The following is a 17,422-nucleotide window of genomic DNA, read 5'->3' on the forward strand; positions in this document are numbered from 1 at the left end:
TTGACACACAAGTACTCTGAAGTTGACATCAAAGAGATGCTTGAGGTTCTGATTTACAATATCTATGTGAATTTTGGAGATCAGGTCTTCCAACAATCTATTGGAATCCCCACGGGTATTAATTGCGCTCCTATATTAGCAGACGTATTTTTGTATTCATATGAAGCAGAGTTTGTGCAAAATCTTATGCGTGAAAAGAAGAAAACATATGCTGTGGCCTTCAACTCGACATTTAGATATATCGACGACGTACTGTCAATTAACAATGGTAAATTCCATTCTTATAACGATGAAATATATCCTGGGGAGCTTGAGATACCACAGAGTCTGACACATCTGTTTCATTCTTGGATATTTTACTTGAAAAAGACATTAATGGTAATCTAACAACCAAGCTCTATGATAAGCTTGATCACTTTAACTTTTCTATCGTCAACTTCCCTTACTTCTGCAGCAATATACCTTCATAACATGCATAAGGAGTTTATATCTCTCAATTGATTCGATACGCAAGAGCATGCTCTACGTATGAACAATTTCTAAAACGAGGTAAATTATTGACAAATTGTCAAACAAGTTGATGAAACAAGAATATCAGCAATCTCGTCTAAAGTCATCATTTCGTAAGTTCTATGGTCGATATAGTGATCTTGTCAGCAAATTCATTTTATCGAGTCAAATGTTGACTGGCATTTTCCATACTAATTGTTAGTGTATTATTTATACACTGAATTGACGACGGATTTTTTCCGTTATTTCCGGATCATGTCAGAGAGCACACGGCGGGTGTGACCGGTCCGCAGGGGATGCTCACTCCTCCATGGCACCTGATCAACCTCTGATGATTTGGAGGTCCGTGTTTGCTCTGCTCCTCTTTTGTATTGTTTTGTGGACTTTTGATTTTGAATATATTCGTTATCTCCATACATCTCATAGAGAAAGTTAGAAATTGTTGCTAGAAACATTTTATTATATACCTATTGAGTATCACTCAATTTTACTGCAACCACGTGACGTTGTGATCCACTTTCCGGATCACCAAATTGTGGTTTTCTAAATCCATATCACCACTCTCTGAAACATGACGTAGTACGCAAAAACATGACGTTATTTTCTTGCATGTTACAAAGTCTTCTGTTTTTATGCTTTGTTTTATGGATAAAAATTATACAATTGATCTCTAAAGTTCCATTTTGCTACATTTAGCTAGTTATAAGGGGGTATATAATAATGCATAATTCTAAATGCAAATTCAAAAAGGGATTCTACGGTGGTATATTTAGGACACGCAATTTTTTTTTTAAATACCACAAAAAATTATCTTGTGAAAACGACATAATTCTCTTGTGAAAACGAGATATTATCTTGTGAAAACGAAATAATATCTTGTGAAAACGACATAATATCTTGTGAAAACGAGATAGTATTTTGTGAAAACGAGATATTATCTTGTGAAAACGACATAATATCTTGTGAAAACGACATATTATCTTGTGAAAACAAGATATTATCTTGTGAAAACAACTTATTATCTTGTGAAAACGAGATATTATCTTGTGAAAACGACATAATATCTTGTGAAAACGAGATATTATCTTGTGAAAACGACATAATATCTTGTGAAAACGAGATATTATCTTTTGAAAACGAGATATGATCTTGTGAAAACGACTTATTATCTTGTGAAAACGACTTATTATCTTGGGAAAAGGACATATTTTTTTTATATATAAATGTTCTACAATACAACATGATGTAATTGGGACATCTCTGTTCTTTATGAACGTTCCTTCAACGTTAACGGACGCTTAAGCGAAAAATGTACATTGTGTTCTTACATTTAAAAATTTCAGATGATATTTCATTCAAATACAAGAGGCCCAAGGACCTTATAGGTCACCTGAGTATCATGTAACAACTTTCCAAAAATTGAATTTGGTTCGTGTTTTAAACCAGAGGCCATGAAATTCACATTTCGCGGTCTACAAAGCGTAAACTGCCCCAAGTTATGGTATATCGTATGACAAAAGTTGAAATAACCTTCATTCCTTAATTTAAAGTCATATCTGCAAAATATCGGCTTGTATTAATTATTTTCATGCATTAATTGGATTAAAAAATATACTTTCTTGGGTCCTAAAACGAAATAAAACATCCTTAAACTTTATGTTCACAGTCATGTAATATATTCTGTGGAAAAACAGTTTTTACGCCTCCTGTAAAGTACCAAAATTCCCATGTACGACCTTTCAATTCCACGGTGTCGATATGTCATTTTCACAAGATAATATCTCGTTTTCACAAGATAATATCTCGTTTTCTCAAGATAATATCTCGTTTTCACAAGATAATAAGTCGTTTTCACAAAATATTATGTCGTTTTCACAAGATAATAAGTCGTTTTCACAAGATAATTATGTCGTTTTCACGAGACAATTTTTTGTGTGGTATTTAAAAAAAAATAATTCCGTGTCCGAAATATACCATTGTAGGATTCTGATCATGGTGAATAATCTTTTTTTTTCACCGGAAGACTAGGTCATTCAAATAAACGGAAAATACTGTTAAGTATGGGTGACTGGTCACGATTTTCCTCCCTCGTACATAAGAAGATATTTTAAAGGCCAAAAGGGTTTCTAAGTTAAATGATTATATTTTGAATATATTTTTTCATTTTAAAATGTAACACAATTAAGAAACTCAGACTGCAATCAACTGAAACTTTTAAAAATGACGTCACCGTATATTCGTGAATCATTTTAAAAGTTCAGATGAAAAGCTTTTTTCGCAGACGTGTCTTCTGTTATTTTAATTAAATATATGCTGATATGGCGTTCCATAAGTATTACATGACAAGCGTGGCCTCAATGTATAGTGAAATTCTTTAGCAATACAAGTCAACAAATTAAAAATTTATCTAATCTTTTCCTGTTCCACACATAGTACTACGAATCAAGCGCAATGGCGGACAAAAGTAACAAGCGGAAAGTGATGATTGCAATGGACGGGAGTGAATACTCGGAGGGAGCGCTCAAATGTATGTAGTTTTCAGTTAATATCGATTTCTTAACAGGAAAACTGTGTATGCTTTTCTGCATCTTGATAACAAATGAGAAAATCAGTGACTTAAAGAGCTTTATCATGTAAGTAAGCTTTTGATAAGGTCTCTATTTGTATATAACTTGTATGTATAAAAAAGAATTGTTCAACACTAGTGAATGAGTATTGATTTGTTGTTTTTATTTATTTGGTTGAAAATAATGACTTCATAAAAAAAAATAAAATGAAACAAAACTTAACGTTTAAACTAATGACATTTATAAATAAGAATTAACATTCAATTCAGATTAAAGGATTAATGTATAAAGCCTTTCGTATTCCTCTGTTTTAGGGTTTGTCAAAAATATGTACAGAAAAGATGATGAGGTCATTGTCCTTCACGTAACTGATCACAGGAATTCCATGGCGTACGGGTGTAAGTAGACGTATATTGTCATAGATACTAGTATATTGTGAATACCAAATTAAAAGGACTGGATGCAAAGTGTTTTCATCAGAAAACACCACAACAGAACATATATTTAGTACAGAGCAATTTCTCACTTGAATCCCAATGTTCATTGGAGTCTTAATGAGGCAAAGAAAAAAATCTTTTGATCAAAATATCTTTTGAACAATTAAACCAATGTTTTTAATTTAATATTATAGTTTTTTAAGTATATTTTTTCCATATTTTAAAAATATACATGTACATTTCTCTTCCTAACTGTACGCCTAACTGTGACTTATATGCCAGTTTTTGTGGAGTGAATTATTTCCTTCTTCCTCCATATGCACAAAAACAACCGACAGAACACAGAGTACAAATTCAAGCAAATTAAAAATGTGCACATAACTGAAACGTATGAAATGTTAACCAAACAAATTCCACAACTTTTTTATGTTGAAATTCATTATCTTGAGCATAAGCAATCTGTATAACCAGGAAGAGGCTGGCGTCATGCTTAATTGATAGCAAACACTTGGTTATGAAAAATTACAACATAGTTTTCTTAATCATATATGATTTTTAAGTGTAATAGGTCAACGGGAAATATATATTGTAAAAAAGGTAAGAAAATAAAGGTGTCATGAAAAACGCAGTGATGGCAAAGATGTGAGCTAGCAGGAGGTTTGATAACCTCTGTTTAGATAAAACATTGATTAACACCAAGTACACTTTGTCTACAGGATATCAGATACTCATTATGTCAAGATTTATTTTCCCTCTATCGATTCATCTACGCTTTTTTTTTTTTTGCAAGGATCATTATGATTTTATAAAACCGATATGGTTTAATCAACAATGTTTTCGCTGCTAAACTAAATATTTTGGTAAATCTTTTTTTCTACATTTTTTTTTCATATGTAATAAATGACATATTATTTTTCACAACTTTAAATCAGATTGATTTAATCCTTTGAGCATGTAGGAATTATAAAGCATACTCCTATATCAAAACACAGAGATTATAAGAGATTCCCAATGAATGTTCTCTACACGAGTTCAAATGACCACATGAGATTTTCACCACAACAAAACTATTTCCCACTTCTGTTTTCCCCCTCAGATATTCTGCTTATTTTGAAAGTTAATTATTTTTCCTGTCTTTCTCTTAAAGCCGCTTGGATGCCTGTAGACCCCAAAATCGTTCACAAGGCATACAACGAGGAAGAAGAAAGGGCCAAAGTGCAAATCAAGAAACTAGATGCAATATTGATGGACGCAGGGGTAATTGTTTTCTGAAACATGCCTACCATACCGATCTGACAGAAAACTCTATTGATTTTTTGCCTGCATATTATCAAATTTCCTGCTTCTTCGATAATATCCTTTGATTTATTTTCTTAGTCAAGCAGATTTTTAATTTCTAAAAATGTTATGTAAGAAGGAAAGCTTTGGAAAAGATCTCTGAAATATATATAATTGCAAATCCCACGTTGCTATTCAAAATATAATAAATCTGATCAAATTTATATCAATACGGTTCTATGGATGTTTTATTTAAGGTTCAAGGGGAAGTAATACGTGCTCACGGAAATCCTGGTGAACAAATCATCAAAAAGTCGGAGGAACTAGAGGCAACTTTGATCATCATCGCCTCTCGTGGATTGGGAAAGATCAGGAGGACAATTATGGGAAGTGTCAGTGATTATGTGGTCCACCATTCGTCCATACCTGTCATTGTGTGTCGCCATTAATAGTGAAGTGTTCTACAATGAATTTCATCAAGGACAGTTTAGTTTTTATCTGTGTTCATCAATTTCAGCTGTGTCTTAACTATTCATCATTATTCCATACGTCTGTCTCAATAGTGACTAGATTTCTAAACAGTCAAAATAAAATATCCTTTCTAGAATATTTGATTGGATAATTAAAGACTTTTCATTTATTCATTTTTAATACAACTTTAAAAGTCAGTGCTTCTCGCAAAAGTCCAAAAGAATGAAAGATTTCTCTGATCCCATCATCAATATTTTACAAATTTACCAGAATTACATTCCTTACATGCGTAATGACCGAAGTTTCATATTTCTCCTTCAAAATTAATTTTTGAAAGATGAAGTGAATATTTCTATATAACGTTTTCCCCTCACTTCCACTTCTTCAGTATGATCCTGAAAATTTTTTTTCTTTTTTTTTCGTTTCAGAGTATCTCCTTGATAAACAATCATATTCTTTGCTTGATAACATCACACTATGGTGAAGAAAAAAAATCGTTATACAGATATAAAATCAAAGTACTGAGACAGTACTGAAAGACGGGGTCAAAATAATCTTCATGCTAGATTTTACAAATGTGAATTTTTTTTATGAATTTTGATAACAACTTAATTATTTTTTAATATACTAAAAACAAAACTGTGAATAATATAAATTCACGTTTTTCATTTAATTTGAAGTAGAAATTTCAATAATTGCTCAGTTAATTGGAAACCTTTCTGAACTGTCCGAATTTCACCGGGTACGAATTAATATTTTTCTGGAAGTAAACAATGGATGATGCGTACGCAGTCGTAATAATACGCAGGAGAGTACTTTGTTTACCATTGTGTTTTACAATTAATATTTTCAGATTAAAATTTTCAAAGTACTTTATTAGATTTGAGCTAGAAAAAAGTTCATATCACTTTCTTAAGTTTGATACAGAATGTTCATATTTTGATCAAAACAATTTCTGCACTCTTTAATATAGCGTAGATTTAATTCATGTGTTATCACCACGGCTTCCGTTTTGAGGCCTCTGAAAGTAAACTAATAGACGGGGTCACGTGACCCCGTCTAAAAACGTTTCTTTTAGATAACAATTGAATACATTACAAGCTACAAAGTTTTCTATACTCTCAAACCTGAAAAACTTCGGTCAATTCTGTAGAACAAAGCGGTGCCCTTGAAAAAGAGTTGTCGGGGTTATCTGGAGTAGCTTCCCCGTACATTTACAGACCTTTAGAGTAACAGCTTTATTACCACGGAATATTTGAAGGACATTAAATACAGAGGGGGATAAAAAATACTATATATTGTAAATCATTCTTAATAGAAACAACTGGTCAAAACACATTGGATACTTAAAAGCATGCCCAACGTACGATCAATTTTTAAACCGAGGCAGGTTCAACAACCTCAGTTTAAGTTTACATTTGGTAACTTCTATGGTTGTAACCTTGTCAGTAAACCTGTCATTTGGTTGTATTTTGGCTGACTGCTTTCATACCAATTATTTTAACCCTTGTGTTTATACCAAATTGACTAAGCAATTGTCCGTCTTTCTGATCAATACATAGGACTACCAATGGGTGAGACCGGTCACGGGGGATATTTATTCTTCATAGGCATCCGATAAATAATTACTGTCCATTACAATATGATTAGGTTAGTTTGCTCATTAGATCATCGATTAGAAGCCATGTGAAGTTACAAAATAAAGAAATATTGTGTTTCGTCTTTTCTTCAACTACAAATTTCATAATCCTCAATTGAATTATAATTTTGCAGTTGCTCTTCTCCAAAAGTGTACCATGAATCTGCGACTATCTTCCATGCAAATCTGGTAAACATACATTTATCTGGTGCACAGATATTGTATTAAAATTAGTTAATTTTTCTTCATTGAATGGATAAGAAATCTAAAGCAGTGCGTTTCCTATGATACACTTTTACCTACTAGTATGCCTCAGAATATGAAAATACAACAGAAACTACACAAACTTTTAATGTATTAAACATTACAAAAATTACAAGCTATACATAAATACATGCATATGTATTCTGCCACATATACCTACGATGCAACATAAAGACAACGAAAAGCAATCAAGCCCAAACGCTCATTTAAACAATACAAATCGGGAGCCTAGCAAACATAGACTTAAAGAAAGATCAGGGATCGAATCAGGTACCATGGAGGAGTAAGCATCATCTGTCAACCGACCAAACCGGCAGTGTGCTCCTTGTCATGAACGGGAAAGCGGAAAATCTGTAGATAATTCAACGTGTAAGTTAGCATGAAAACATCAGCCAGTATTGAAATTAATGATATATTGTGCTGACATGGTCATTGTATCGATCACAGAGTTAAAAATTATGACTTTAAAGAAGCCGTGATATTCTTGTTTCAACAATTTGCTTGTCAATAGCTTACTTCGTTTAAGAAATATTTCGTAGAACATGGTCTTGCGTATCGAATCCACTGGGAAACAAATACCAATATGCAGTTTAGGGCTGGGTATTGGCCAGAGATTTCGTATTGCGATATATTGCGATATTTTAAACTGTATTGCAATATTTTCAACGAAATTAAAATGGCATTTTCTTATTTATATTAGCTTTAATTTACAGACAGATTGTACATAACTATGATAAGTTGGCAAAAGAAAAAAAATCTTGTTGATTTTATTAAGTTATGCTCTGAAAAACAACCATAAAACAGCTTCTGTCTTACTGTTTGGCTTCATAACAAACCTTTCTTACATTTATTTTTATATTTGATGATAAAATTCCGTAGTCTACACATTTTGCCGATATATCGATATTACAAAAACGTATTGCAATACGATATTTTTTGACATTGTATTGCAATATACCGAAATATCGATATCATTGCCCAGCCCTAATGCTGCAGGTGGTAAGGATATTTTGCTATGCGAGAAATACGTGGTCTGAATGGATGTTATTTCACCCAGATTCTAACCTTCAATAAAGATCTAACATTTTAGAAATTTCTCTGAAATTGATGTTGATTTCATGCTGGTTAATGTAGCAAAAATGCCAGACCTTAAATGAAGAGCGTTCTGTATGTAACGGGAGAATCTGATTTACTTGATTCAATGGATTAGCCAAAAACAATTATATCAATTTCGCTTATCATCCACTAAATATAAATGTAAAAACATACTTACACATCTATAGATTTAAAGTTTGAAACTGCAAAGAATTCTACTAAATATAGTTTAGCAAAATTACATGTCATAAATAAGTATATGTTTAAAGCTGTCGGAGAAATAGTAAGATTTATTGCCCTTTGCATATTTTCAGATTTTTTTTAATACTAAACAATACTTTAAAAAATCTAATCAAAAGCATTCTGAAATAATATTTTCAGTTTGGCACTTTGTAAAAATAATAAAACAGTTGATATTTACAAGTCAAGAAGGAATCATTAAGACAACAAATACCAATCAGAGAATGTGTGTCCAACGCTAAGGACGAACGGGCGAACAGAGTGACCGAAATTAATGTCACCCACTTTCAGCGGGGGACAATGAGCTTTAAAGGGGTGTTGCTAAAACGCGGAACGGAAAACGGAACGGAAAGCGGAACGGAACGGAAAACGGAAAATTTTTGTCAAACAAATAACATAGATTCGATATAAATCAGATGAAAAAGCAATATTCTTGTTGTAAAAATCATTTCTGATAAAAATGTATTGTAAACTATTATATATTCATGAGTCATACACAACTTCCGTGGAAAAAATGGTACTGAAATAAATTCGACCCCCCCCCCCCCACACACACACACGAAATAGGGTGTTGCTAAAACGCGGAACGGAAAGCGGAACGGAACGGAAAACGGAATATATTATTTTGGATTAAATCACTTAAGATACACAAAATTTATCATAAACGATATATTTTGTACATATTTAATCCCCCACTATTAAATACAAGTTGATTTTATCATGCTCAGTCTCTTTTTTTTTTACGAAAATCGCTAACATATAGCAGTCACCTAGAATCGAATTTGAAAAGGGGGGATAAACGAACTTGAAAAGTATTTGACAAGCAATAACACAAAAAGAAACAATTGTTTGATTCGGGAGGGGGGATAGGTTCCAATTCCAACATCTTTCAGTACTATTGTTTTACACTAACTTACTACATTTATTACATTCACAAAAAGTGTGAGGATGTCAACTTAAACGAACATTTCCGTAGTAAAAAGACTATGACTGGGGGATCAAATATTTGATATCTAAATGAACCATGAAAGAGAAATAAAATGTTAAAAAAAATTATTAAGATAATACGTTAAGGGCAAACCTTTACGGCAAGCTCGAAGAAACATCTCTTATACACACTGGTTGTTAAGATTTTATTCAAAATAGAGACATTTTCTACATATTTAAATTCTGGAAAAACAAAGTTGGAAAACTTTCATGTCATTCAGTGAAGTTAAATTTTGTTTGGGGTACATATGTGTGTATGTTTCGGGGGGGGGGGTGTATATGAATGACCCCGTAAAAAATGAGTTTGTTTTCCCACTCATTGGAAAGGTCTGAGAAGTTGTAAAGTTGTAATAGGTATGCCCCCCTTTTTGTGTCAAAAATATACATAAAGTTTAATAAATCAATTTTTAATGTGACTGTGAGCCCCTACATAGACCCGAAACTGCCACTCCCCCTTTCATGATTCGCGAATTCGACACTGCGCGTGCATAATCTGAAAATCATAAATAGTTATTTTGTCTTTACAGACATTGACATTGGAAACTAATTGAAAGGAGGGGGGTCAGTAAAACTTTTCCAACATACAACAAATTTGACAAACCACAAAAAAGGGGGGATATGTCCTTTGCCCAAACACGAAAATCCTATTTCGTGTGTGTGTGGGGGGGGGGGGGGGGGTAAAATTTCTTTCAGTACCATTTTTTCCACGGAAGTTGTGTATGACTCATGAATATATATAATAGTTTACAATACATTTTTATCAGAAATGATTTTTACAACAAGAATATTGCTTTTTTATCTGATTTATATCGAATCTATGTTATTTGTTTGACAAAAATTTTCCGTTTTCCGTTCCGTTCCGCTTTCCGTTCCGTTTTCCGTTCCGCGTTTTAGCAACACCCCACCAAATAGGATTTTCGTGTTTGGGCAAAGGACATATCCCCCCTTTTTTTTGGTTTGTCAAATTTGTTGTATGTTGGAAAATTTTTACTGACCCCCCCCTTCTTTCAATTTGTTTCCAATGTCAATGTCTGTAAAGACAAAAATAACTTTTTATGATATTCAGATTATGCATGCGCAGTGTCGAATTCGCGAATCATGAAAGGGGGAGTGGCAGTTTCGGGTCTATGTAGGGGCTCACAGTCACATTAAAAATTGATTTATTAAACTTTATGTATATTTTTGACACAAAAAGGGGGGCATACCTATTACAACTTTACAACTTCTCAGACCTTTCCAATGAGTGGGAAAACAAACTCATTTTTTACGGGGTTTTTTTCATATACACCCCCCCCCCCCCCCGAAACATACACACATATGTACCCCAAACAAAATTTAACTTCACTGAATGACATGAAAGTTTTCCAACTTTGTTTTTCCAGAATTTAAATATGTAGAAAATGTCTCTATTTTGAATAAAATCTTAACAACCAGTGTGTATAAGAGATGTTTCTTCGAGCTTGCCGTAAAGGTTTGCCCAAACGTATTATCTTAATAATTTTTTTTAACATTTTATTTCTCTTTCATGGTTCATTTAGATATCAAATATTTGATCCCCCAGTCATAGTCTTTTTACTACGGAAATGTTCGTTTAAGTTGACATCCTCACACTTTTTGTGAATGTAATAAATGTAGTAAGTTAGTGTAAAACAATAGTACTGAAAGATGTTGGAATTGGAACATATCCCCCCTCCCGAATCAAACAATTGTTTCTTTTTGTGTTATTGCTTGTCAAATACTTTTCAAGTTCGTTTATCCCCCCTTTTCAAATTCATTCTAGGTGACTGCTATATGTTAGCGATTTTCGAAAAAAAAAAAGAGACTGAGCATGATAAAATCAACTTGTATTTTTTCTTTTTAATAGTGGGGGATTAAATATGTACAAAATATATCGTTTATGATAAATTTTGTGTATCTTAAGTGATTTAATCCAAAATAATATATTCCGTTTTCCGTTCCGTTCCGCTTTCCGTTCCGTTTTCCGTTCCGCGTTTTAGCAACACCCGCTTTAAAGTAGTCAAACCGAAAGTTACTCTTAATAGATACACAAGCACCACAGGCACTTGTTTCTGTAAAAAAATTTTGATCCATAGTATAGTTATTATTATACTATGGGTCAAAATTTTTTTACAGAAACAAGTGCCTGTGACAAGCACCCAGGAAAGTTTCCCTCTGTATGGGCTCCTAACTGCGATACCTGTGATTTTTTCCCATAGTTTTTAGAACACTGGCCTATGACTAGCCATACTTTATACGAAAAACAAAAACAAACCACTGAAAATCTTCTGCCTAATTCGCGCCACTAATTTATTGTTTAAATGGAGAAGTTTAGAGAGTAATCTTGCCTACCCTCTTCTCCGCTCTAGAAAGGACCAGTCGATCTCTCAGTGTCTCTTTTATTTATACTAATGCGAGAGTCTACTAGAAAGAGGTTTTAGGTTATTTCAATAACAACAATACAAATCAGGAGCGAGCTTCTAAAACATCAGAGGTGGATTGGGTGTCATTCAAAAGAAAGTTCTGTCGACCTGTCACCCAATGTGTGTGCTCCTTATCATATTCGGGAAAACAAAAAACAATCTGTAGACAGTTTATTATGTAAATAATGGCCTAACTAATAGTATACTCTTCAAAAAAAGAAACGCATCGTAGAATTTTAGTGACACATTGAACATAAAGATTATTTAGTAAAATGATGCATTGATAAAACAGAAATGTGGTAAGCAACAGGAATACTATCTTAATGTCATAATTACTCAACAATTTTAAAATTATAGTCAGTTTAAGACCATTAAATATCAATATCTGGTATGCCCCCCGCAGACACAAATGATAGCCACAAACGGCATCTAATGGCAAAATTTTTATATTTGCAGCAAACGTGTGTAATAAAAACTGTTTAGGAATACTCTCCCACTCCAAATGTAGAACTTTAGTAAGCTGTTGCAGAGTCTGGGGATGCGACTGTCTTTGGCAAATCATATCAATCCATTATGTACAATGCTGCTTAATTTGGATTAAATCTAGTGATATAGATGACTGTGACTGAAACAGGTTGTTGTTTCTTTGCAAGAATAGGTGTATCAAACGAGCCATATGTGGCTGTGTATTGTGAGATTGCAATACGGCTCTAGGATGCTGCAAAATTGAATGGGTATGTGGAGGCAGAACATGGTTAGAGTACCTTTTTCCATCAAAGTCCATTGAATTCGAACCAAGTCAATCTTACTTTCTTATAATACCATTTTCCATATCATTACACTACCACCACCAACTTTTTTAACGTCCTGGAGGCAGTTATCTATCTAACCTTCATTAAAAGGCATTAGCACTCTTAAACTTGTGAGAGGCTTTCAGATAAACATTCTGGACTAGTACCTTTTCGGACAAATGGTAGCTGCATAGGTTCACCAAAATGTTCAACAGTGATGCTGTGGTCATACTCTATTCATCTGAGATCTTTGAAGTCGATATTTGGGGTGTTGAGGGGTCGAAAAATGGCATGAATAATACTCTTGCAATTATTCGTAGTCAACTGAAAACGGTCTTGTGAGATGATCTGTGAAGTTCAGGGATAGCTAATGCTTTAGATGACGTCCTTGCATTACATTCATGCAATTTGCATTATCCTCGGAAGTGATGCTGTGCTGCTGATGTCACACGTAGTCTACCATATTTTTTGCGAACAGTGGGTGTTCAATGTTAATGGTTTATGTTTTATAGTTTAGATATGGTCTGTGTGTAACATTAAAACCTCTTGCAATTGTAGATTGTGGTACCCCTGCTTCCAGTCGCCCATTTTCCTTTTTGTGCCACGCAACATTCAGATGCAGCATTTTTAGGAAACGTCATTTCTCAGATAAAACAAGATTCAAAATATCAGAACCCCCGCTTTTGATAGCCCCTTTGTACCTGAAGGAATTGCATCGGAATTCAACAAATGAAAATTGAGATAAAAATTTTGGTGGAAATTTTGCAAAATCACGTCTTTTTGTCTGTGAGACTTGTAGAATAACTGTAAAGTTAACAATTGCTTTAAAAAATCATTCATTTCACTCGGATACATCATATCCATACAAAAATAAAAGGTATGACAAAACAATCACAAATTTTCAGGGCATTGTTCCTACTATGCGTTTCTTTTTTTGAAGAGTATATGAAAAACGTAAGTGAAAATTTGGCTTTATGATAATTTGTATTTGCTTACAGGTCATTGTTTCGACCTTAAAACTTAATTCATTATGGCTGTCGATTTTCTTGTTTCACATCTTCGCTAGCCAAGGGTTTCTGATACGCTACTCTCCTCATAATCCCTTAATTGGCATACGGTATTGATAGAAGTTGGTTTTTTTTTCTCGAGTTCTGATTGGGATTCGGTACACCCGGTCGACCAATCAGCAATTGTTTTTTGTAAATGACGATATTTGCGTTCGGGATACTTCTTGATTCTTAAATGTCGGAAATGAAAATCGCAAGTAAACAACGATCCGTAAGATAACATGCAATTCTATGAATAGCTATGGTGTCATCCAATATCTTCTAAACATTTAATTAAGAATCTATATTAAAGCATCAGATTTGTACTATAAATAATAAATAAATATAACTCAATTATTGCTTCTTAATTATTCTTGAAAAAAACTTTGATTTAATTCTTTTTTAAACACGCGTCTTTATTTCTGTCGATGACGCAATCTGTGCGTACCTGATAGATTCGAGATCACGTGACGAAAACAATCCCGTCTTTTGACTTCACCTTATGCCAAGGGTTCATGAGGAGAGTAGCGTATCAGAAACCCTTGGCTAGCGAAGATGCTTGTTTCATTAAATTGTTTGCCAATAGCTTACTTCGTTTTAGAAATTATTTCGTACGTACAACATGCTCTTGAGTATCGAATCAGTGGAAGACCTCAAACCCCATATTGAGGCGAAAAAGGTAAACTGCAGTACAAGTAAGGAAAGTTGACTACAGAAAATGTTTTCGATATATCTAAATATGGAGTGGAAGGTAACGGCAAGTGTCTTCTTCTTGTATCTGATTAATTTTTACCCTGTGAGGCAATGAAGATAACGAACAATATTCAAGATCAAGAATCCATAAACAATACAAAACAAGAGCAGAGTGAACACGGACCTCCAAAACACCAGAGGTGGGATCAGGTGTCATGGAGGAGTGAACATCCCCTGCCGACCGGTCACACCCGCTGTGCGCTCCCTGTCATGATCGGGAAATAACGGAAAAACCCGTCGTCAATTTAGTGTATAAATAATGGACTAACAATTAGTATAAAAAAACGTCAGTCAGCATTTTCAAGATTTCCTACTAGTACTTATGTGGCTTTATAACGTACATTGTAAGAGCTAGGGATTTTTCTGTCTTTCTGATCATGACAAGGAGCACGATGCGGTTATGCCCGGTCGACAGTCAAGTCAAACCCTCAATGGCACCTGATACCACCCCTAATCTTTTATAGGTCTGTTTTTGTTTTCAATCTGCATTGTTTCAATGAAAATTTGAGCTTGATTTATACCATTTGTTATCTCCATATAATTTATTCAAGGAGTCCCTTAAAAGTGGATTAGAATCTATTCTCTCTTAACCGCTTAAAAACAGAAAGATCATTGTACTACACAGTCTACAGCTGCAGTAAATGAACTTGTTTCTTAAACGGGCTTCATTATATCACTTTATAATGTTGCTGATGTGAACATAACAAACAAGCTACAAACCACTGAAATAATATGCCACACGACCTTTGCATCACTTCAATTAAAACATGTAGAAAGACAGGGCGAAAGTTGACTTAGGACTCTTTCCTCCCACCAGAAGAAGCGTTTCAAGCTATGGTACCGATCTTACATATAACTACAGCCACTTAACAATCATAACACTACAGTTTCTAGAAAACGCCAGGATACGCCCCTGAGATCTTACCACGTAGAACTCCGGCTCTCCAATCCTCACACTACATGACTCAAATCTCACTCACTCGACTTCAAAATGCTTATTTTAACTAAAAACATTTTACTCTATTTTTTGTAAAAACGACAATAAGCTGACAATAATGTTGAATTTCCTTCAAAGTTAGACTATATTAGTTTAAATCTAAACAGCAAAAAATATAAACCTCTCGTAAATATAGAAAAATTAAAGAATATAACTGAAAGATCAAACTTTAGGGAATAGAATTAAAACCCTTGGTAATAAAAACGTCTTGTTACAAGCACCGTACACCTTACTGTAAAAGCTCTTACATGGTAAAGAAATAGTCCAATTACATGTTCAGGTTATCTGCAGCCAGCGATCTATATTTTAACTTTGAGTGTCACTGCGTAAAATTTTTATGTTCCAATTTATACTTTTCACTGTTGTTAAACCTTTTCTACAATTATAGTAATGAATTGCATGTTGATAGAAAACAGTTTGAACAATAAATCTCAAAATTGATTAGAATTTTTAGTATAGATCTAAATAAGACACAATACATTTCAAATGCTTATCATGGACGGTTACGCATAGAAATTAGGAAACTATTAAGGTTCTATTGATAAGAATATATATGATCAGTAGATTCGGACATACAAGCATTATTTTCAGGCTGGGCAAGAACACAAGATGTACTTACTGACAGGACTAACATTATGTACAGTGTCACTTATTGTTCTGGTAAGTCTTTGCCCCTGAATACTGCTGTTTCATTCTTAATTCTTTTTAGGTAAGAAATATTTGTAAACAAAAACACAACTTTTCTATGGTACTTGTACTAACTCGTACGGTTGTTGAAACTAGAATATATTGTAGATAATTTGGAAATGTCAAAAGCAATGAATATTATCAAACAAAGAATTACTTCTAATATATTAAAATATTTTAATTTTCTCTATCTGGTAGGGTGCTTTGAGGGATGAATGTGCCTCTAACAGTGATTGCCCCACCACACACTGCTGTGTGACGGATTACCACGGGAAGTACTGTTCCGCCTATCAGAACGCCTCCCAGCCTTGCCATCTCCCTGGTCATTCACTTCACCTCTATCATTGTAACTGTGCTCCGGGTAATTCATGTTTGAATTCTACTCACCTCTCATGTACCAACGTTCTCGAAAATGTATTCGACAATTTTAATGAAACTGCAGTCTTATTGTGTATGCGCAGTTAAAAGAAAATTATTTAATGCATTATGGTCAGCATTGGTATGGAACCGGTTTTTATTAAACCAAGAAACATGAAAAGTATTCTGTTTTGCATCAAGTCAATATGTCCGCTGCAGTTTGTGAAGTTCTAAATGTGATTATATTAATATATGATATGTTTTGTTGAAGGTCACAATTGCCAACCATTCCATTTATCTGCGGAGGGGTCAATAGCTGGTGCTCTTCATCAAGTGGAAGAAATCATGACACACACCGGTTTTGGGACATGCGAACCAATTGTATAGATCTGCACCATTTGATTAAATTTATAAAATATGAAATATCTATACAATTCACTTTTATTTTATTATTAAAATTTTGTATGTCCCTCAACAACTTTACTTTGTCTATTCGAAGACATGTTCCATCATACGAGATTTTTAATTAGTTTTTAATTTTTTTCCCATCCCAAGGAAAATAGTTATTAATTTTTCTTAGATTTTTATCTAGCAACGATCATCTTTGGTAGATTTAATATTTTTTTTCTAAAATGAAGGGTTAAGCATCCTATAATACTTACTGTCAAGAAGTACATTTGAAGAATATAAAGAGTGCTTTATCAAATTGGCACAAGTGTGAGTGTTTTCCCTTTAATTAATGACCATTTGTTTTATTCTACGTTGCGTACAATTTTGTTACAGAAGGCATGCTGAAGAGATATAACATTTGATTCACAAAATAACACAGTAGGTTTTGTCATATGCTGAAGACTTTTAATGATCGCAGAAATTTGATTTGAAG

General features: G+C 33.6%; 2 protein-coding genes across 3 annotated transcripts; both read left to right on the forward strand.

Moving 5' to 3' along the window:
* The first annotated feature begins 2,821 nt into the window (after window positions 1–2,821).
* Window positions 2,822–5,432, forward strand: LOC134241745 (universal stress protein YxiE-like). 2 transcript variants are annotated; one of them, XM_062723768.1, is made up of 4 exons: window positions 2,822–3,037; window positions 3,392–3,475; window positions 4,662–4,771; window positions 5,050–5,432. In XM_062723768.1, exons 1-4 carry the CDS (start codon window positions 2,962–2,964, stop codon window positions 5,239–5,241), a joined length of 462 nt encoding a protein of 153 aa, XP_062579752.1. In that variant the 5' UTR covers window positions 2,822–2,961; the 3' UTR covers window positions 5,242–5,432. The 2 variants fall into 2 exon arrangements, with proteins under 2 accessions (XP_062579752.1, XP_062579753.1); XM_062723769.1 differs by lacking the exon at window positions 2,822–3,037 and adding an exon at window positions 3,067–3,147.
* A 10,609-nt stretch (window positions 5,433–16,041) lies between these two features.
* LOC134241725 (U9-ctenitoxin-Pr1a-like) lies at window positions 16,042–16,962 on the forward strand. Its single transcript, XM_062723746.1, has 3 exons — window positions 16,042–16,155; window positions 16,381–16,543; window positions 16,811–16,962. Exons 1-3 carry the CDS (start codon window positions 16,105–16,107, stop codon window positions 16,924–16,926), a joined length of 330 nt encoding a protein of 109 aa, XP_062579730.1. The 5' UTR covers window positions 16,042–16,104; the 3' UTR covers window positions 16,927–16,962.
* The last annotated feature ends 460 nt before the right edge of the window (window positions 16,963–17,422 follow it).

This window comes from Saccostrea cucullata, unplaced genomic scaffold (assembly GCF_032062105.1).
Source record: "Saccostrea cucullata isolate Sc308-1 unplaced genomic scaffold, CSIRO_AGI_Scuc_v1 ctg9, whole genome shotgun sequence".
Classification (NCBI taxonomy): Eukaryota; Metazoa; Mollusca; class Bivalvia; order Ostreida; family Ostreidae; genus Saccostrea; species Saccostrea cuccullata.

Coding starts and splice junctions, on each gene's coding strand:
- LOC134241725 (XM_062723746.1), top strand. CDS start 16,105: ATGTACTTACTGACAGGACTAACATTATGTACAGTGTCACTTATTGTT. Junction 16,156..16,380: donor CAGTGTCACTTATTGTTCTG/GTAAGTCTTTGC, acceptor TCTATCTGGTAG/GGTGCTTTGAGGGATGAATG. Junction 16,544..16,810: donor TCATTGTAACTGTGCTCCGG/GTAATTCATGTT, acceptor GTTTTGTTGAAG/GTCACAATTGCCAACCATTC.
- LOC134241745 (XM_062723768.1), top strand. CDS start 2,962: ATGGCGGACAAAAGTAACAAGCGGAAAGTGATGATTGCAATGGACGGG. Junction 3,038..3,391: donor CTCGGAGGGAGCGCTCAAAT/GTATGTAGTTTT, acceptor CCTCTGTTTTAG/GGTTTGTCAAAAATATGTAC. Junction 4,772..5,049: donor CAATATTGATGGACGCAGGG/GTAATTGTTTTC, acceptor GTTTTATTTAAG/GTTCAAGGGGAAGTAATACG.